The sequence below is a fragment of the Kryptolebias marmoratus genome, linkage group LG1, assembly GCF_001649575.2.
Source record: "Kryptolebias marmoratus isolate JLee-2015 linkage group LG1, ASM164957v2, whole genome shotgun sequence".
NCBI lineage: Eukaryota > Metazoa > Chordata > Actinopteri > Cyprinodontiformes > Rivulidae > Kryptolebias > Kryptolebias marmoratus.
Genome location: NC_051430.1, coordinates 4,951,359 through 4,973,411, shown reverse-complemented (window position 1 = coordinate 4,973,411; position 22,053 = coordinate 4,951,359). Strand labels below are relative to the sequence as shown.

Below are 22,053 nucleotides of genomic sequence, written 5' to 3'. Positions count from 1 at the left end.
CAGAAGGACGTGTTTGTACACAGGGTGGCAGCAGAGCTTTACTTCGACTCTGATTCACTCTTCATGAATCCAACAACAAATGGGACAAAAACCTTTATCATTACTCCAAAGATATGCTGGAATGGTTGGTGTTACAGTGGACAGTAAAAGCTTAAACCCCTCTCATTAAAATGTAGAAAAATAATAAATAAATCTGTCACAGAGAAAAATACAATACCTAAAGACAAATACATCTGGATTGCATATTGCCCACCTCTTGTTATGCCAGAAAGGGATGGAATTAGAGCCAATACACTCAAACTTTGTGAATGACTTTATGTGTGATCTCATGTGATATTTCAAGTATTGTTGGGAATGACTGTCAACGACTACCACTCCAAGGGTTAGCTCAACATCTGTACAGCTTCATGAGTTATAGTCACATTTGTGTCTTGTCAGGTCAGTTTGCTCCAAAAACCAATCAGTTGTAGATGTACATCCAGTGATTACTTCCTGTGAGTTTCATTAAAGTCTGTCCTCTTGTTCAAGAGATTTTTTGCTGACAGACAGACAAACCCAGACTCAGGCAAAAACAGCAATGTCTTTGGTTCAGGCGATGCTAAGAAGATGCAATAAGCTGGTTGCATAAGTGTGCACACCCTGATTCAATCATTTGTTGAAGAAACTGTAATATTTACCCCCTCTTCTTTACTAAAGCCCAAATCTGTCACGTCTTGTGTCACCTTTCTTCAGGTCAGCAGACAGATCTTCTCTCAGGTTCAGGTCTTCTCTCTGCTTTCAGTTCCTGGAGGGGAAGCTGCTGGTTTGTTGATTTAGATGCATGTTTGGATCCTCTTCATCTGCAGCTTTTAGGCCTGAATCAACAGATATTTGAAACTTTTATCATTTCATCCCGGTTCCAGCTGAAGAAAGCAACCCCACAGCATGATGCTGCCCTCACCGTGCTTCACTCTGGGATCCAGTCGTGTTCCTGTGTCCTCAGGTTGATCAGCCTGGATGGGTTAGGGTTAGGGAAAGGCAGGAGGTAGAACCGAAGCAGAAATTGTCAGAACTTCAGTCTGACCCGTTTCTGTCCTGTAACCTTCTCCTGACTGGTTCTTTCTAACAGTGAGACCATTTTCAGGCTTGGTGAGCTCTCGGTAGGATGGACCTGCAGATTTCAGGTGGATCAGAGTCACTTTAACTGTAAACAAGAAGAACGAAGGCTGGAGTTAAACCAGAAGCTGCTTCAGCTGATTGTTGGTTGAATGCAAACTTCCACTGTCTGTCTCTGACATCTAAAGGCAGAAAATAATGTTTTTGATCTGTGTGTGTTCATGTGTCTGTCTATTAGCAAAATATCTTATGAACCACTGAACAAATTTAATGAAACTTTCAGAAAATAATCACTGGACGTACATCAACAACTGGTTAGCTTTTAGATTCAACCTGATTCAAAATGGGTGCCACACCTAACTGACATTAGCAGACACAAAATGTCTGTAACTCACAGATATTTGGTTAGAATCTGATGTGATGGTAGCTGAGAGTCATCCTCAACACATCTTAACTTGATCTCATGTGATATGATGAGATGTTGCACTCACGGTATTTTCAGGGTTAATTAGTTGAAGCTCCATCAAGTCTAAACAGACGATGATCGTAGTCTTAAAAGGTGGCAGGCGACGTGTTTCTTTAAGCAATGTTAGGCCTCTAATTGTTTCAATTGAATTGCACATGATATATATCAGTAAATGTGGAAAAGGTTTACAAATAAATTCATGTTTTATTTTTTATGTAGCAAAAAAACTGATATTTTCATGTGGGATTTGGAGGGGTTACTTTTATATGTGCTGTAGATGATTACACACAGTATGTGTTATATATGATTATGTTATATATATGTTAGTTTGCAGTGAATCACAGAGGGACAACCTTTCATACTGTAAATAGTTTGTGAGTCATTGAATGAAAGACTCATGGGACTGTGAAGTTGGATGCTGTTTGATGGTTTTTGACTGCACTCACAGCACACCTACCAGCAGAGAGACTCCACAGGGCCCTGAGGTGGTGCTCTCAGCAGGGAATGTCTGCACTCTGCCAGCTCATCAGAGCAGCTGATAGGAAGAAGTAGAGCAAAGAACAGAGGACGGTACAGAGTTCAAACTTCAGGACCCAGATGCTGCTGGTGTGACAAGGCTAACCATAACTGCTCAGCACAGAAAGCCAGGCGTACCCTGACACACGGACATGTCAGTGACTCACAACTCCAGCTGCCAACACCCCTCCAAGGAAGCAGCACATTGGTTGGCCAACTGGGTGATACCACAGGACTGTAGGTGGACTGCCAGACCGATGGTCAGCCTGTCCCAGATTTCCCCTTTGAGGCCAGGAGTCCTCCCAGGTACTGTTTTGTTGGAGAGCCTTGTTGATGTGTGGAGGCCAGCCATCATCCTCGACACAGAGGCTGTAGTGGTCCAGTGTGGGTAAAAGAAGAGAAGCAGACCTCTCTGCAGCACCGTGCCCTGCTCCCTCCCTGTCTCACCACAGTGACAGCTGCCAGGCCTGATGAGGGAGTACACTCTGGCCTGAAATCCTCCTTATTCACGTGTTATATACTGCATCTTATACATGTGATTATGTTATGTCATATATATAATTATGTTTCATATTTGTATGCAGCCACCTTTACTTTAAATCTAATCACCAAGACCCCTCCAGCATCATCACAGCTCACCATCATCAAGAAGTATTCATAACCCCCCACTTACTGTGATTTTATGGCAAATTTAGTGACTTTATATGTATAAATATATATATTCATTCACTGTTTAAAGCTCTTAAATAGGTTTTGTCCTCACTGACCCAATGACTGTAGTCTGTTTTTCAAAGCAGTGAAAGAGGAAGCATAAATTGTTTTTTATCTTTTATATTATTATTATTTCCCATCCATCACTGTACAAGAAGCGAGGTATTATTCTTATATTTATTTGCACCTTACACTGACCTGAGGGTCCTGACCCTGAACCACAGAAACACTGGAAACACTGACGGCAGTGGATGAGATTTCTGACCTTTGTGCAGCAGCACTACTGTTTACAGGAGGGATTGGCATGTTAGCTCCTTTTGTGCTGTATGCAGCGGCACCTTCACACATTTTTATGAGAGGGGGATTATAATAGACTTATTATGGCATAGACATCTATAGGTCTTTTTTTTACTTTTGTTTTTATTAGTTGTTGAGAAAAGCACTAACACTACTCAACTGATTGAAGTTTGTCCTCTCCCAAATTTATATCCATCCATCTATTATCTGTACCCACTTATTCCTTTCCTGGTCGCTGGTGCCCATGTCCAGCTGTCAGTGCGAGAGACGGGACACCCTGGACAGGTCTCCAGTCCATCACAGGGACACGCAGATTTATGGCCTGCTTCCATTCTGACAGTAACTAAGGAGTTTTGTTATTATTATCATTTTATTTATTAACAACATAATTTAGCAAGATACAAACTCTTGTGAAGGGTGTTATAACTACAAATTACAAGATGGGGGCGCAACATAATAAAAAGAAATATATAGATAACAGAGGAGCAAAGCCAAACAATGAGAAACTTCAAACAATAAGTTTTTAGAGTTCTGAGATAATTGTAGCAGTTTTCAGAATAGTATGACTTAAAACAGAGAAAGGAGGGCTTATTATCCCTACTACTGCAGTGATTCTAATAATAATAATTAAACTATGATATAAGTACGACATCTCAGGCAGCTGGGGGGAAGTTATTCACATCACAGGGTCTTCTGACCTCGGCCGTTCCAGTGTTTCTGTAGTCCAGGGGCGTTAGTGGGCGGGGCTCCCCACGCCCCGCCCTCCTCTCTGGCCCGTGTTTGTATTATTAGAGTGAAAGCGGAGGAAGGAGAGGGAGCAGCTTCAGCCTCAGCCTCAGGACCGCAGAGTAAGTCCGGCTCCTTTTATTTCCTGATTGGCTCCTCTGAGATCTCCGTAAAGACTCAAGTTTTCAACAAAGATCCTGTTTCCTGAGCTTTCTGTGCCTCTGTTCTTTAAATACTCTTCAGGCTGATTTAGACTACTGCTAAAGAGTTGTTTTATCTGCCGCAGCCGCGTGAGTGTGTCTGTTAGCAAAATATCTCAAGAACTAGTAGATGCATTCTAATGTAACTGAGAGAAAGTTATTGGATGAACATCTACAGCTGATGTTAGATGATGATTATTATCTTAGATGATGATCTAAGTCCTTGTTAAAATAAGTGAGGGTGGTAGAAGCTGAGTCCTTACAGCAATGATTCCCAAAGATGGGGTCGGAACCCCAATGTGGGTCACCCAGCACCAAGTAGGGGTCCCTAGATAATCTGCAGATATCAAGTAATTAAAATCAGTTTTTATGATATATTTACACCATAATTGTTACAGAGAATTGAAATACAAGTCATTTAATGATTTAAAAAAAATAACAAAATGGATGCAAAGACTGTTTGTGTTGTTATGTCCTTATTTAATCAGATCATGAGCACTTCTGGATGTTTAAACAGCCCACAGATGGGCTCACACACCTTTGTCTCTGTTATTTTAGGGGTCAGAAGCTGAAAAGTTTGGGAACCACTGCTTTCCAACACGCACTCTGAGCATGACACGTGATAAGGCATGGCATTTACAAAGTTTGACCAAAACGCCTCAGCTGTCATTTCTCATCATTATATGAGCCTTGCATTCCTGTAATCAGTGCTTTTATTTTTTATGAACTTTATTTTAAACAAATGATACTACAGAACAGAAACCTTGCACATAAAACAATGAGTAATGTCAACACAGGATTAATGTTGCAAAAACTACAACTCTCAGTGATACTGGAGAAAATAGATGTTTTCTTTAATTTTGTGCAAAGTAGGAACAGCTAATTGTCTGTTTAGAGTAAATCCTGTGATCAGTGCAGGGCTTTTATTTCCCCTGAGGAGGACGAGCTGCTCGTCAGGAAGAACGGCTAACATTCCTGTTTCAGGCTGACATTTTGACTTTTTTATCATCGCATGTGGGGCTCCAACCTGACATGATGGAAAAAACATATTGGTAAAGGAACACCTTATAAACACGGCCCTTCTTGTTTGGTCAAGCCTTCAAACCAACATTACCATCTCCCACCACCTGAAGTGATCTGTGTGTAATCTGTTAGTGCTCAGATTGACTCTCAGCTACTACAACACATCCTAGCCTAATATATGGGAAAATGACTGCGTTACAGCCATTTTGTGCTGTGGCAGCCATCTTGAATGGGGTTGACTCCAAAAGATAATCAGTTGTAGACGTACATCCAGTGATTACTTCCTGAGAGTTTCATTGTAATCTGCCTTGTGGTTCAGGATATATTTTGCTAACAGACAGGCACATGAGGCGGACACAGGCAGCAGGTGATAAAGCGATCATGTCTCTTTGTGGGAAACGGACTGCTGTAAAAACCTGGGTCAGTTCGGTCAGATGATGTCTTTCCTGTTTGGACTGACACATTGTTAGCAGATCAGAGGATGGCAGCTTCATTCCACATGTTCACTGTGTGTGTGTGTGTGTGTGTGTGGACTCGGAGCTTGTGTAACTCTGCCACGTTACAGAGCCTGATGGATGTGCCGCCAGATGTTTTCACACTGGAGCCCCGGACACACATCTGTTCTGAACTCACTGGATCAGATCAGTTTTCCGATTTTCATCGAACTTGATTGACAGATGATGATTGTATCTGCCTCAGTATGGCCTCCGTCACAAAACTAAGATTGCTTTGTTCTGGTGGCCATGTTGAATCAGGTTAACTCAATCAGTTGTTTCATTAAAACTTGCTCTGTGACTCATTAGATGTGTTGCTAACGGTACAGACTGGACAAGCGACGGTCACGAACGATTCAAGTCTTTCAACCAGCTCTTTAAAACGAACAAAGGGAGCCGGATGGCAGGCAGCAGTGAGCCGGTCATTGTTTTTCTTTTTACCCCTCCTCGTGTTTCCGTCTCAAATGCAAACACACACATGCTCCTTCTTTGCTGCTCCACTGAAATGAAGAACAGGCAACAGTTGTTATAACTGCTGTACATGTGCTAAGGAGGCGAGGAGGAGGTGCACGTGGTGTGTCCATAAGCCGTACGTCACCATGTATGGCTGTGTGGAGTGATGTCCGTAAGCCGTACGTCACCATGTATGGCTGTGTGGAGTGATGTCCGTAAGCCGTACGTCACCATGTATGGCTGTGTGGAGTGATGTCCGTAAGCCGTACGTCACCATGTATGGCTGTGTGGAGTGATGTCCGTAAGCCGTACGTCACCATGTATGGCTGTGTGGAGTGATGTCCGTAAGCCGTACGTCACCATGTATGGCTGTGTGGAGTGATGTATGGCTGTACATACATGCTGTACTACGTCGCTGGCAGTACCATTTAACTAACAGTTTAAAAGATTGGCTCTTTTGAAAGGAATGGATCTCTAAGATCTGGATCCCTTCAAATTCCATCTTTAGTACAAGAAATGCTCCACTGTAGCTGTTATTCCAGCTGCCAGTTTATATTTCTCTGAGAGTCTGAGTCGTGGAAACCCTCAGGGCTGTGTGTTCGGCACTCAGTCTGTTGTATTTCTACATAATATGTTTGACAGAAACTGTTTTCAGTTGCAGGAGGAAGCAACAGGAAGGCGGGATGAAGCTGTTCTCACAACATGGCGTGTCCCTAGATCCTGACTACCTGTCTGAACTGCTGCGACACAAACAGTTTAAAGTGGTGGGGGCATCTTCAGTGCTAATGTCACCGAACAACAGCATGTTGTCTTACTTTTACCTCAACGCCAAATCTTGTCATGTTTTAATATTGTAAGATCTTGTTCTCCTTCCACCCCCAGTTACCTGGTGTAGGTAGATTCTTGAACAATGTCAGATTGGAAAAATTGTGACCTAACAGCTAGCTTATTCAGCAAAGACTCAAGTGTTGTTGGCGGCTGTGGCTCAGTGGTTGGAGCAGTTGTCCTCCAATGAGAGAGTTAAAGCTTCAATTCCTGGCAGCAGTCAGATGTCGAAGTGGCTCTGGGTGAAATACTTAACCCCTCTCTGCCTCTGATGTGCCCCATCAGTGTATGAGTGGAGTTTAAGGCACTGATGGGTACAGTCCATTTATTATTTAAAAATAAACCTTGAAATATCCCAGCGGTGCATTATTTTGTAAACCTTTACACCCCCCCCTTAGTTTCAAATTACAGGTACTTACAGAGAATTCAGTACCTGTTTATTTGAGATATATTCTAACTAGAGACATGACCAGAAGCTGGAGTTTGAAGCCATAAAGGCAGAGTGCCCCCTAGTGGCTGGCTGCAGTAAAATGTTTAAGCCCTGCTCCTCTATATAAACGAACGAGACATTCTCTTGACTAAAAAATAAAAACACACACCAGACAATTGTTTTTAAATGTTGATTTGTGTTAATTCATGTAGCTGCAGCCTGTTCGTGCATGTTCAAACATACATTTTTTAAATATTTCATTTCAATTACTATATTTTCCGGACTATAAGGTGCACTTAAAAGCCTTCAATTTTCTCAAAAAAACGTCAGTGCTCCTTATAATCTGGAGCGCCTTATATATGTAAGAAGTTGTAATGTTTTAGTACGAATTTGGTAAACTACAAAGCCACACCACCTGCGCAGAGCTCCACACATGGTATGTGGACCTGAGCCAGCGGTGTAGGCATTTATACTTGACGCAGCATTGGGAAATGTTGGTCTAGCATTCCTTAAAGGAATTTCAGTTTTTATTTTCAGCCTCAGCTGATTGTGACTCTGTGCACGGACCTGAGCGAGCGGTGGAGGCGTTTATACTTGATGCTTACGTCGGTGCAGTATTCGTCTGTGAGCTTTGAACCGTTTGATTATCTCTGTGATCTCTCATAGAGGGATCATAGAAATGCTGATACAGGAAAACCAGCTCTGCTAGCGCACCAAAATCCTCCATTTTGAATGGAGCGTTGTCCGCGCAAAGTTTACAAAAACGACGATGCGCCTTATAGTCTGGTGCAACTTATATATGACAAAAGTTTGAAAATGGACCATTCATTGACAGTGTGCCCTATAGGGCAGAAAATACGGTCGTTTTTTGAAGCTTAAAGAAACGTGTCACTGTGACTGGCAGCGTGACAGCCTGTTGGTTGGTTGGGAGGATGTGTAGGTCGGACTTCCATATCGAGGATACAGTCTGAAGTCCTTAGTGCTCACAGTCTGGCTCTAATATTACAACATGGCAGCTCTCCCACAAACTGCACATTTTGGCTGAACAACAAGAAAAGTCACATGGACAGTTTGTCCGTAGGAACAATTGGGCGATGCCGTACCATATGAATTCAAAAAAAAAATTATTTTATTATTTTAAAAAAAATATATTTTTTTGTCCAGTTCTTTAATCCATAACTGAGCTTCTGAGAAGTTTGTCCCGCCTCTTTGTCATTGTCCAATCAACATAAGGCTCTATTTTGTGGAGTCCCACCCCTTCAAGGGTGATATAGACCAAGTCCACCGTCATCCCAGATACTCTCATTGACTTTAGTGTCAAACTTTTTTTATTTTCAACTTTCAGGCCCTACAATGCATTTTCTGTCGATTCTAGGAAGGCAAGCCCCACCAGCTTTCATATCATATGTCACATTTATTCTGGCTTACGCAGCTACATGAAGCTAGCAGTTATGTTCAAAATGTTCCAATATATTTTGAACATAACAATATAATATGGCAATATAAATGGCATGCTCCATGAAGGCAAAGAAAGAGACAATGACAGCTAAAATTAAGCAAATCCCCTTCTCAGATTCCACAGCAACAAGGCATACTGAAATACTGGCTGGTGATATACTCCATCAGCTTTGTGATGGAATAAAAATGCAGAGTCCACTGACACCACTGATAAGGCTCAGGTCTGATGATGATCCACAGAGATGTATTGGACGTGGCAAACCTCTGTGGATAAACAAGGGGAGGAAGACATTTATAACACAGTACTACAGAATGCTGAATAAGAACAGGGTAGCTGTCAGTTGGTACTGATGGAGCTCCAGCTATGATGGGGACAGAGCTTTTAAAAGTTCACCACTGCCACCTGATATTTTACTGCTGCATAATTCATCAGTTTGTCCTTTGTGGACGTCTCAGTGACTTGTACTCTGAAATTATGGAAAGAATGATGAAAATCAAACCTTTTGAGAGCATCATCTGCACTGCAGCATTGCTTGCTGCAAACATTCCTGACAGAGGAACACACAACAACATCAGATGGCTGAGCAAAGGCAGGGTCCTGGAGCATTTTGGGGCCATTAGGAATGAGCTAATGTGTTTCTGTCAGACCAAAAGTACAGTGGCTGACAGATGCAAAGGTGCAGCAAACAGCTAAACGCGTCACAAACGGCAAATGCGCCACGAGCACAGGAACAATACAAACTCCAAAACACACAAACACACACAAAAGAACTCTGCAAAGGAAAAATGCTGCAAATACCAAAAACACTAAAGACCCCAAAACAACTGCAAGTAAGAAACGCTGCAAACCCACTCCTCAAAACGAAAGTGCACCAGACCACTAAGGAGACTGGAGGTTGGATAATCGTGCTCTGTGGGGTCAGCAGTTTGACCCGGTGCTGCAGTCAGATGGGAGTCGGCTCTCCTCCTAAACACACTGGTTCAACACATCACTGAACCAATAACACCATTACCTGTCTTTGGAGCAGGCGAGGATTTTATTGCACTTTGATTTCTAATATCTTTATATATTGTTCAGCTAAAAGATTCCATGGAGTGGTGGATTTTTTGTTAAACTGAAGGAGACATTTTGTTTTATTTTAGCACGTTTTAATTTTTGGAATTCCTGAGTTCCTTGATTCACCTTGGAGTAGAAAAACATATTCCTGTTTTCATGTGGGCCTTTGTTTCTATATTAGAAAAGTTTTCTTTAACCCCGCTCCTGACATATTTGTTTAGGATTCTTTCAGAGGTTTTGTTTTATTCAAGTATTCATTTGAATGTATGTTGAAGTGATAATGGCATTTTATTTTAGGATGTATTTTTGTTGTTATTTTGAATGAAAAGTAATTTAAAATATATATGACTGTCCTCTGGCTTGTGGCTTGACTGATTTATAATAAAAGGACTTTTGCCTTTTTAAAACCTGTCTTTGTGGATCTTCAAGATTTGTCTGTGAGTGCTGCTGTAGACATTATTACCCACAACCATTTCAGCCACAATTATTAACATGAAGTCCGTCAAACTGCTCTGTGTGTGTGTGTGTGTGTGTGTGTGTGTGATGTAGCTCTTCACCACATCAGTCTCTTTTGTTGATGCTGCAGTCCATCCTGCTGCTCAGGCAGCTTGTTTCAGTGACGTTCCTCCTCTGGCTCTAAGAAGCTGAGCTGATGTTGTCTCCATGTTTTACTGTTGGAGTCTGTGAATTTATTTATGAGGATTGTTTGTGTTGTCTGTAAAATGCAGTTTGTGGAGACGTTTTGTCCATCTTTATGAATGCTGATGAGTTATTTACAAACACAGCGGCAGCAGCTAGCTGCAGCACTTTGCTGCAGCCTGGAGACAGTTCCTGCTGGAATATTTTAATATTTCTGCCAGAATTCAATGCAAAACTGACAGCAATGTTTGCTTGAACTGCTGTGAAATTGTGAAGATTGGAGCTGTTTTAGGATAACAGCAATCCACATTCAGACTAGCTGGTAGCTTGTTAGTCCTGTCAGAATTCAACTGTAGTTCTCCAAACCAGAGGTCATTCAAAGAGTTATCTACAGCAGATAAAATATGAATTATATATAACTGTTCCACAGAACCTACATGGGAATGTGTGTAATATCTCTTTAATCCCCAGTCTCTTTCTGTTTGGGTTAGCGTTAGCTGTCGAGAGATTTTAACAAGTGTTCACCTTTCATCAGATTTTCAACAATTCCTCTCATGATGCCGGGCCCCCAGAGACTGTCCATCTGCACTGCCATCCTGTTAGTGCTGTCCAAGCTGACCCATGCCCAGTTTGAGTACCTTGGCTACCCCCTGGGTTACCCGAACCCGGAGCAGGAACAGTACACCCCCCCAGTGCTGGCTGCAGGCACACCCAGGATTCAGCTGAGACTGGCGGGAGACAAGCGGAAACACAACGAGGGCCGTGTGGAGGTTTACTACAACGGTACGTGGGGCACCGTCTGTGATGATGACTTCAACATCCACGCTGCTAAGGTGGTCTGCAGGGAAATGGGCTACCTGGAAGCTGTCTTATGGGTCCCATCTGCCAAATACGGGAAAGGAGAAGGTAGGGTTTTAGTCGATTACACTTAGAATGTGCAAACTAAAGTCCTAGCATTGATTGAAGGAATGCATGTTACCTGCTGCCTTTCATGCCAGAGTTGTTTTATGTTGATAAAAGACAGGGTTGTAGCCATTTTGGTCAGACCCTGAAAATAACATTATTATAATCTGATATGTGCTGTGAATGAGTCTCAGCTACTATCACATCAGATTTTAGCTCAATGTCGTTGTAACTGACTCATTTAGAGACATTTTTGTGTTGAAAAATAATGATTAGCCATGGCAGCCATGTTGAATTGGACTGACTCCAATAAAAGTTGTCCAGTAGTTCAGGTGATATTCATAAACGTGGTCAAAAACATTATTGCCCTCCTTTGCCTCTTGGTGGTAGGCATTAATGAATTGGCATAACATTTCACAAAATAAATGCTCTACAGTTTTGTAGGAGAACAGCCATTGAATGAAATGCAGTTTAATTTTATTTCCATGACTAACTGGAGCATTTCCTCTGTAGAGAAAGTACCGAGTGACTTTTGTTTTGTTCCATAAGGACCCATCTGGTTCGACAATCTTCACTGCACGGGTAACGAACAGACTCTGGCTCAGTGTTCGTCCAATGGGATCGGTGTTTCTGACTGCAAACACACTGAAGATGTAGGAGTCGTGTGCAGCGACAAGAGGATCCCAGGATTTAAGTTTGTCAACATGCTGCCCAACCATGTGGAGGTAAATGTACCAAAAAACCTTTGCTCAGTTTTTCACGTGTCTCCTCCCTTTAGCATTCATTTACCTTGTTGGTATTTTTGTACATTTTCACGAGACAAGGGATGCATCAGTACTGATGCCAGTATTGGGTATCAGTCTAATACTGTGTGCATCTGCTTGTACTTGTACTCATAAAAGTGTTCAGATACCACAATACCAGTACCGTGTGATGTTCACTGCTTAGCTTTTATATATATATATATATATATATATATATATATATATATATATATATATATATATATATATATATATATATATATATATATATATATATATATATGTATATGTACACACACACATATACACTCATATAAACATACACTCACTGGCCACTTTATTAGGTGCACCTGTCCAACTGCTCATTAAGGCACATGTCGAATCAGCCAATCACATGGCAGCAACTCAATGCATTTAGGCATGTAGACATGGCCAAGACGACCTGCTGCAGTTCAAACCGAGCATCAGAATGGGGAAGAAAGGTGATTTATGTGGCTTTGAACGTGGTGTGGTTGTTGGTGCCAGACCGGCTGGTCTGAGTATTTCAGAAACTGCTGATTCTGCTGGGATTTTCACACACAACTATCTCTAGGGTTTACAGAGAATGGTCCGAAAAAGAGAAAATATCCAGTGAGCTGCAGTTCTGAAGAAACTGACGCTACAATTCACACAGGTTCACCAAAATTGGACAATAGAAGATTGGAAAAACGTTGCCTGGTCTGATGAGTCTCGACATTCGGATGATAGGGTCAGAATCATGAAAGCATGGATCCATCCTGCCTTGCATTAATGGTTCAGGCTGGTGGTGGTGGTGCAGTGGTGTGGGGGATATTTTCCTGACACACTTTGGGCCCATTAGTACCAATTGAGCATCATGTCAACATTACAGCCTACCTGAGTCTTGTTGCTGACCATGTCCATGACCACGTCCTGCAGCAACTGTGTGATGCTGTCATGTCAACATGGACCAGGGGTGGTGTAGCATCAGAAGGAAGTCTTTGAATTCCCTTTATTTTTAATCGAAAAAAAGAAAAAAAAAACGTGAATTACTTGCTGTATTAAATTAAATTTGTAACTGCAGGTTTTACTAACTAAAAAAGTGTAGTGGTATTTTTTAGATCTTGTAATGGTACTCTGTATCAGCAAGTACTCAAATCTAAGTACTTGGTTTGGAAAAAAATGTGCATCTCTTATTTTCACTTAATTGTTCAAATATTACATTTTTAATGAGAACATCATAGTTAAAGCTGTTTTAAAAAGAAAAACTCACACAAATGGAATTTAAGATATCTAAGTTTTATGGTATTAAAACAAAAAACTTTCAATGATTTATTTGCTTTTATTGAAAATCAAAAACAATAACTGTTGCATTTGCTACCTAAATAACATCACATATTGCTTAATATTAATTTTAAAACACAGAAGGAGACTGAGAGAACACAAGTAAACATGCTGACAGTTTCAGGTCAGATTTTAAACCAAAATGTGATCAGCTGTTTCTTACAAACATTTTTATTTTAGAAAATATTTAAGATCAAGTCTACAATTTTAATTTAATCACACGTATTGACAATAAATTGAAAATGTAAATGTAATTTAGTGTATTGTCAGCTAAAACACCAGAGTCAACAGTTTGTTTTGTTTATAATATTAGGTTTTACTGAAAGCCACAGCAGTGTAAATGATTAAAAACTATGCCTACGACTCATGTCACATGGATCACAGAAGTGTTTAACTGGTAGCAATAACACTGTTGGCATTTTTGAGTCAAATACATGACATCTCTGTCATGTAAGGAACATGTTATAAATGCAAATCAAAGATTGAGTACCTTTAGATACAAGAAATGTGGTAATACTAAGTTCATCAGGTTTTCCCTTGAAGAGTTGTGAAGTTGAACTGTTTTGAATTTTGTCTCAGCTAATTTAAAAAAAAAAAAACTAAAAAAAGTTTGAGTAGGCTGAGGTCTAGACTTTGGACTTTCAGGCAGTGATGGTGCTTGTTTTTAGCTTACTGTAAATAGGGTTATTACATGATTTGGGTTGGATCATGTGTTGTACAAAATTACAACGTGTCAGACAAAAAATCAGGCTTAAATCTGCCTCTTGAGCCTGAGCTGCACCTGTTAGAGACTAGTTAGAAATACAAGACTATGAGAAAAAAAGTAAATTTGCACTTTTAATCACACTGAATTGACACTTTTGCTTATGTCACATAAATGTTCCACAAACCCTCAAGAAACTGTGTGGCAAAATTTGCTGGGAGTTGGCATACTATCGCATCGCTGTTGCACAAAATGAAGTCCATCACAGTTTTTAACACTTGTAACTGCTGGCTGGACCTGAGAGAAGACGTGGAGAAGGTGCTGGATGAAGACCCCAACCTGCATGAGGACCTCTAACCTGGATGAGGACCTCCAACCTGCATGAGGACCTCCAACCTGCATGAGGACCTCCAACCTGGATGAGGACCTCCAACCTGCATGAGGACCTCCAACCTGCATGAGGACCTCCAACCCGCATGAGGACCTCCAACCTGGATGAGGACCTCCAACCTGCATGAGGACCTCCAACCCGGATGAGGACCTCCAACCTGGATGAGGACCTCCAACCTGGATGAGGACCTCCAACCTGGATGAGGACCTCCAACCTGCATGAGGACCTCCAACCTGGATGAGGACCTCCAACCTGCATGAGGACCTCCAACCTGGATGAGGACCTGACTGAGGACTTTACTGACCTGCTAAGGTCTCCTTGCTATCTTGCTGAGATATTTTCAAAGTTACAGCAACTTGCAGCTGAGAAACTTGAGAACGCTCAGGAAACATCTTGGAAACTCCTCCTTGAATGCTGTTTGTAATTTGTCTCTAGCAGTTGCATCCCAGTGGAATGCTGGCTTTAAGGTCTGGAACTGTTATTTTCATAAAAACAGGCAAAATCAAAGTTTGAGGTTTAGAACATTTTCTTCTTCGTGCAGGTTCTGTATTGTAAGGTAAATCCTCTTCCACCACCAAGGTGAAAAGCTTTAATGTCATGGCCTGTTTGTGTGTTTGTTTGTCATGTTAGCAAAATATTTCATGAACCACAGGACAGATTTTAATGAGACTCTCAGTCATAGAACATCAATCAACAACCATTTCACTTTACAAATCAACCCCATTTAAGATGTCCGCCACAGCAAAGCGACTTTATCAAACACAAAAATGGCTAAAACTCAGTCAGTTTTACAGACATTGAGCTTTTGTTGGTTTGGTAGTAACTGATGGTGATCTTTAACACATTCTCTGAGCACTAACACATCTCACAATATTGCATGAAATCACCCATAACATCCCTGACAAGGTTTGACTAAAATGTCATATCTCATCATGAGATGATCTTAGTCTAAAACTGGGTTAAACGGCGCATCACCTTTTATCCCAGTTTTAGACTAAGATCATCTTAGCTTTAATGTTTTATATGAAATTCTGAAGCCCTGGTCAAAGGGATTTTTCTGTTGGACTTAACAAGATTTCAAGACCAAAGTAGATTTGGACTCCTGATGCCCCATTCCATCTTAAATCCTTCTGTGGTTTTCAGCTGGAAACCACTCAGAATCCTTAAACCCCTCCCAGTCCTCCAAACAATCATTCTTTGTAACTCCCCTGCAGTGAAAGGGGTGTTAAACGGGTAAATGTTAGGTGTTGTGCTGGTAACTCAGTCACTTTAAAGGCCCAGCTGAGCATTCAGTCTTGGCTGCACTAACCAGCAGAATGTTATGTTTCTGCTCTTTGTGCAGGCCTCATACATTCCAATGTTCTGAGCAAACTGCTGATGCTCTGACTTCATGCTTCTCTTTCCCTAGTTTCAAAACTGAAGGATAATTCCTCCAGGATTTCACAATGACTAGAGAAAGCTAATAAAGAATTTTAGGTACATAAATCAGACAGAAACACTGAATGGATATTAATGTCTGTAAATTCTGACAAACATTACATTACCATTTGTTTTCCTTGTCCCAAACCCTTAAAAAAAGAAAATAAAAACCACCAGTTGCAGCAGATTTAGGTTTGACTCTATTTGATGCTTTGAAATCGTACCCTGCTAGATTACCATCAAACTCTTCAAAATTGCATGCTCTCACACTGCAGGGAATACTTTTATGTCTGTAGGATAATTTAAGGTAGTTTGAGTTGTTTTTTGTTTTCACTCCGCTGATAATGTGTTCAAGTCTGTAAGTATCTTCAAGTCTTGTTCACAAGTGATGGTAGGATGGATCAACAAATTGGGGGCCTCTTCCTCAGTAATAAGGATGTTGCTTCAGTCTCCTGGTGAAGAAAGAGTTGAATCAAAAGGCAAAGCTCTCGATTGACTGGCCTGTCTATGTTCCAACTCTCACTCCTGGACATGAGACTGAAAGAATGAGAGCCTGAAATGAGCTTCCTTCATAGGATAGCCGATCTTAGCCTTAAAGATAAATTGAGGAGCTCTGTCATCCAGGGGGAGCTCAGATTAGAACCGCTGCTCCTTTGTATTGAAAGGAGTCGGCTGCGATGGCTCTGGCATCTGATTAGAATGTCTCTTGGATGCCTCCTTTTGGAGGTTTTTTGCATACATCCCACTGGGAGGAGACCCCAAGGCAAACCCAGATCTAACTGGAGGGGTTAGATATCCTCTCAGAGAATGCCTTGGGATCCCCCAGGTAGAGCTGGAGAGTGCTGCTCGGGAGAGATGTCCGGATTTCCCTCCTGGTTCTGGGACCTCACCACAGATAAATGGTAGAAGATTAATAGATGGATGGATGTTAATGTGGCTGTTTGCAGTGCTTAAAATGACTTTTATCAGGTCTTGCACGTTCCTGCTTCAGTGCTTTCTTGGTGGTGCTTTTTTACTGAGCTGTAAGTAGTTGGTAGTGACATTCCTAAGGAAGCCTCTAGAATGTCTTGCAATGTTTGCAGTGGTTCTCAGTTTCCTCAGTCACAGGGGTGCAGTCTTGTTGCTTGAGTTTTGAATATGTTCCCAAAAAATAGTTCTATAACTTTTCTCTTCAAATAGTCCCAAAGTCACTGTGGGAATCTCTAACCTGTTTAAACTGTTTACAGTTTGGGATGTCAAAAGTTGTCTCTGGCATGTCAAACTGGATGAGGAATCAAAGTACCTTACAACAGTTTCAACACCATTTTGACACAAACACTGGGGGATCATCCTGGTCTGTTTCTTGTTGCTGAGGACTTGCTGATCACGGGTCAAGGAGAGACTTAAGAAGCAGCAGACAAAAGAACATCAAACTACATGCTGACAAGTTTAAACTGAGCAAAAGGAGATTGCATACATAGGCCACCTCCTGACATCTATTGGGATGAAAATAGATCCAGAAAAAAATGCAGGCTATGGAACAGATGTCTGAACCAGGTGAATGACCTGGCCAAATTTTGTCCAGAGTTTTCTGACCACTGTCAGTTGTTGAGGCAATTAACACACAGAACTGGACATCACAACATGAAGAAGCTCTTTTAAAGCTAGTGTAGATGGGCAGATGTTGAAATACTACTGCCCAGATGAAGAACTGGCTGTACAGAGTGATGCATCAGACACAGAATTGGGTGCAGACCTTATGCAGAACAGTAAACTTGACGTTTTGCAAGCAGAGCACTTACACAAACAGAGCAGGCCTATGCCTAAATAGAAAAATGAAAAAGTCTTCTTAGCTGTGGTCTTCAGAATGAAAACGCACCAGTACACATATGGCCAGAAAGTTATAGGTCACAGTAATCACAAGCTATACTCCTCTCATCTTGGTGTGGATGGATGTTTACAGAGAGCCAGAGAGTGTGTCTACTGGCATGGAGTTGAATGAATAAATCAAGACTTGTGTAACCAAGTGGGATACCTGCAGGAAAGTGGACAGTAAATGCCAAAAAGAGATAATGAGTTTCAAACAAACTATGGGTGAAAGTGGGCACAGACCTGTCTTTATTTAACAAAAAGGACTACTTAGTCAGTGTAAATCATGATCCAAACTTTGGGTCATAGACTACTTTCCAGATACCAAGTCAACCACAGTAATAAAGAAGCTGAATGTAAAATGAGGTTCAGTTACACTCAGGCAGTGTTCTAAAGAGAAAAAGGGAAACACTTCAGATGTTTTTTTAGAACAGATTCCTTGTGGACACCTTTATAATGAGACAGTGAAACCAAGTCATTCAGAGATTTCAGCTCATCATTCTAACCCAGAGTCATACAGCCACAACCACTGATGACTCCAGTATACCAGTTACCACCAGGTTAGGCTGCCATATAGTGAGGCCACAACATTACAAGGGCTTTAAAACCTAAGTTAACCACAAAGAAAAGAGCTATGCATTTTCTTTATTCATTGGTTCTGTTCAGTGTTGCATGGGGAGCTGATGTCTATCTCCAGAAGTCATTGTGTGAGAGGTTGCAGGGCCACATAGAGACACAGGGTTTCCCCCAGTGTACGGCCTGGTGGGCCGCCAGGCTTTCCCTCCCCGTCCGCCAGGCTAAGCTCCGCTTGTTTATTGTAAAATAAGTCATTTTTATACATGTTTTTTCTCCATCCTCATCAACTTGACGCATTGATCACTGTGCAAGGGTGCGCACGCCAACAGTGATGCAATCGCGCTGTCCCCGCCCCTCCCCAATGCACCTCCCAATTTTTGTAACTTTGCGAGGACCGCAGGCTCCACGCTCCATTCAAAATGGAGGATTTTACTTGTTAATTATAAATACGTCATTTTTTATTCACTTTTTTTTCCACCCACACCCCCAAAACCGATACCTTTATCTACCTCACCGCGCGAGGGTGTGCACGCCAACAGTGATGCAATCGCGTTGTCCCCGCCCCTGCGCACTGTCCCCGCCCCTGTGCGAAGTCCCGCGCGCTGTTGCGTTGTGCTCCTTTTATAACTTGGTGCAGACCGCGCGCGCCGTGCTCCATTCAACCATCTGCTCTCTTTTTACCGTATTTCCACTGGTTACGTAGCGTACTGCCCCCTGTCTTTTTGGAGAATACTGCACCGATGTAAGCGCCAAGTATAAACGCCTCCACCGCGCGCTCAGGTCAGCTCCCTGTTCACGGAGCCCTGCAGGACTCTAATGAGCCCTGAGGCCGAGCCTCCTTCAGCTACCTGGAGTTAGCAGGTTGTCAGAGCCACAGCAATAAACATGGAACGAGCTGGTTTAACCAAAAATGGTTAGTTGAGCCGAAATTCAGAGGGTGGCTTTACAAGACTGAATATGGTAAGCATGTTTTGTGCTTGTGAAAATATTATCCATGTTTAACAGTAAAATGATTTTATTAAATTCAGCATTAGATGTTTTGTTTTGTTACATGTAGTGATCCAACATGCAGCCTGTGCCACAAAAATCACAGTACAGTACAGCATCTGTCTGTTTGTCAGAGTTCTCTGTTGTTATTCATTGGCCTGGAAGTGAGACATGTGTTGGTGCTTTGTTTGCACTTTTTCATTTATGTTCATTTAATTTATTTGTAAATGTGACTTAAATTAGGTGCAACCAATTAGTGTTTTTTTAATTGTATTTTTGTTTAAAAAATTATTTCAATAGTGTTTTTTTGTAAACCTGTAGTTGTGTAAATATTTGGCACAAATATCTTACAATATCACAGAATAAATAGCCATTTTCAACTTTCCTGTCAATAATAATTTTTTTTTTTTACTAAATCACGATCGGCTGGCGGTCGGCCACCTACCTACAAACAACCATTCATGCTCTCACTCACACCTAGTCTCTATTTAGAGGTATCAGTTAATCTAACATACTGTATTTTCTGGACTATAAGGCGCACTTAAAAGCCTTCAATTTTCTCAAAAAACGACAGTGCTCCTTGTATTCCGGAGCACCTTATATATGTAAGAAGTTGTAATGTTTTAGTACGACTTTGGTAAACTACAAAGCTGCACATCTTGCGCAGAGCTCCATGCACGGTACGTTGACCTGACGTATGTTGGGAAATGTTGAACTGTGAGTTTTGTTTTTAGCTGTTGGTCTAGCATTCCTTAAAGGAATTTCAGTTTTTATTTTCAGCCTCAGCTGATTCTGACTGAAATGACTTTGGGCTGTGGAAGTGAATGAGGTGACTTTCTGCATGGAAGTTCTCAGATTCACAAGGTAAAGATTCTCAGTAGCTCTGCAGCTCTGCAGCTGGACATCTTGACGTATGGAGTCAGGCTTGGATCACACAAGGAAAAAAAAGCTGACTGAGCTTTTCCATCCTGTAAAAAAAGTGAAATGGGCCCCAGGCATGTAAAACACATGCAGCTGGGAGCTCCGGCCTGGCCTTATCGTCTGTGGGCTCAGTCGGGCAGGCAGGCATTCTTACTCTGGTTTGTAATGGCAGCCATGACGGCATGTCGCTGGGGGGGTTATGTGGTGTGGGATGATTAGCGGTCTGCATGTAGAGGCTTTCTCAGGTGACAGAAAGCTCAGTCCAACTGCTCAACTAAAAACCCACAAAGGAAATACCCAGAAAGAGAGAGATGGAGAGCAAAAGCAGAAGTATATAAGTTGCTGACCTGAGTTCAGATTATTTGTTCTCTTGATCAGACTGAGGCAAAGCACTTGGAGCTGTTTCTAAACAGACATGCAGAAAATAAACATCTCAGTCCCTGAGTTTGTCCTTTTGAGGTTGGAAGTTTGTCTGTTTTCCACTGACTGTATATTTAGTGTTGTCTCCTGTCAGCTGGACTGTAAACAACCCAAACTGTCCTTGTTTACGTATCCCTGTCTAGCTTTGAGGAAGTCTGCTGCCCTGCAGTTTGACCTGCAATTTTCTGCATACATTTCATTCCACAGGAAAACATTTCCATCATTAAAGAATCCCAGGCTTTATGCAATGTGTTGTTTGGCAGCACTAGCTGAAGGTAGTTTGGTGTTCAGTCAGAAACATGCGAGGGGCTGTCTGTGAAAGGGTTTGTCTCAGTTTGTTTTCTCAGGCAAGTGTTAAAGCTGGTATCTCATTAGTGTGCGACTGTTGAAGACTAGTTGGTGAACAGGATTCACCAAAGAGTCTCAAAACCTTTGCTTGGCTTCTCAGTTTCCTTGTGTGAGTTTTGAACATTTTCAAAAAGTTTGTGCAACCAATTTTTTTCTCAAATTTATTGCAGTCATTGCGAGTGTCTCGAACCCGACTCAATTTATTTTCTGTAACTTTAGAGCACTATAGTTGTGTTTTGACACTATGGGAGCTTTTCTCTGTCAGAAAACATCTAAGGCTACAGACCCAAAATGTCCAGGTCTTAAATCTCTGCTGGTGATAAAAAGTATTCTTCATTTTAAAGTGTATTCCAGCAGATTAATTCATAAATGTTGGGGTGGCTGCCAAGGTAAGTACAATGTGGGTGGAGGTGGACAACAAAACAATGCACACTGTTTTGCAATCCATGATTTTCTAAAATTCGCCTTTCAAAAGACTGTCCTGTGGCTTGTTAGTCACTTGGTCACAAACACTCAGAATTCAGTGAGATTGCAACAGGAAATTCAGCTATTTTCCACCAATTCTGACTTTCCAATGAGTCTCCAGCAGTCAGACCCCAGTAAGATACTGGCTTAGGTGATGCTGTACAAAAGAGCAGTATGAGACTGCCTGTCTGCTGTTTCATCAGATCACAGTGGCGGCTGGTGGAGTTTTCTCCAGGGGGGGGCTATAAATCCAAAATAGACATATACCAAAGGTTTTGGTATATGTCTATTATGTGATACCTTAGTATATGTTTCGGACCAAAACATATACTAAAGTATCACACCAGTGTATTTACATGAATTAAAACAACAAAAGCAACCTTATAATATACATATAAATGCACAAGTGCTTCCTGAACACCGATACTTACAAAGACGGAGGTCTCCCAAGGCACAAGCCTGTAGGACACATTTAGCGTTTATAAGACCTGTTTTCTCCCTTATTTTTCACAACTTTACCGGAGAAAATACATCAAAGCTTGTTTTATGGTGAGAGCACTCACTACGTCATGTATTC

General features: G+C 41.5%; 1 protein-coding gene across 5 annotated transcripts in view; it reads left to right on the top strand.

Annotated features, from left to right (window-relative positions):
* loxl2b (lysyl oxidase-like 2b) overlaps positions 1–22,053 on the top strand; it is an 85,252-nt gene that overhangs the window by 14,931 nt on the left and 48,268 nt on the right. For 4 of the 5 annotated variants that reach the window (XM_037975095.1, XM_037975092.1, XM_037975087.1 and 1 more), the window contains exons 2-3: positions 10,926–11,296; positions 11,843–12,018. In XM_037975095.1, the coding sequence (XP_037831023.1) occupies positions 10,926–11,296; positions 11,843–12,018 (547 nt within the window). Of the gene's footprint in view, positions 1–3,865; positions 3,934–10,925; positions 11,297–11,842; positions 12,019–22,053 lie in introns of those variants that run through there. The other variant, XM_037975099.1, reaches the window with a different exon arrangement.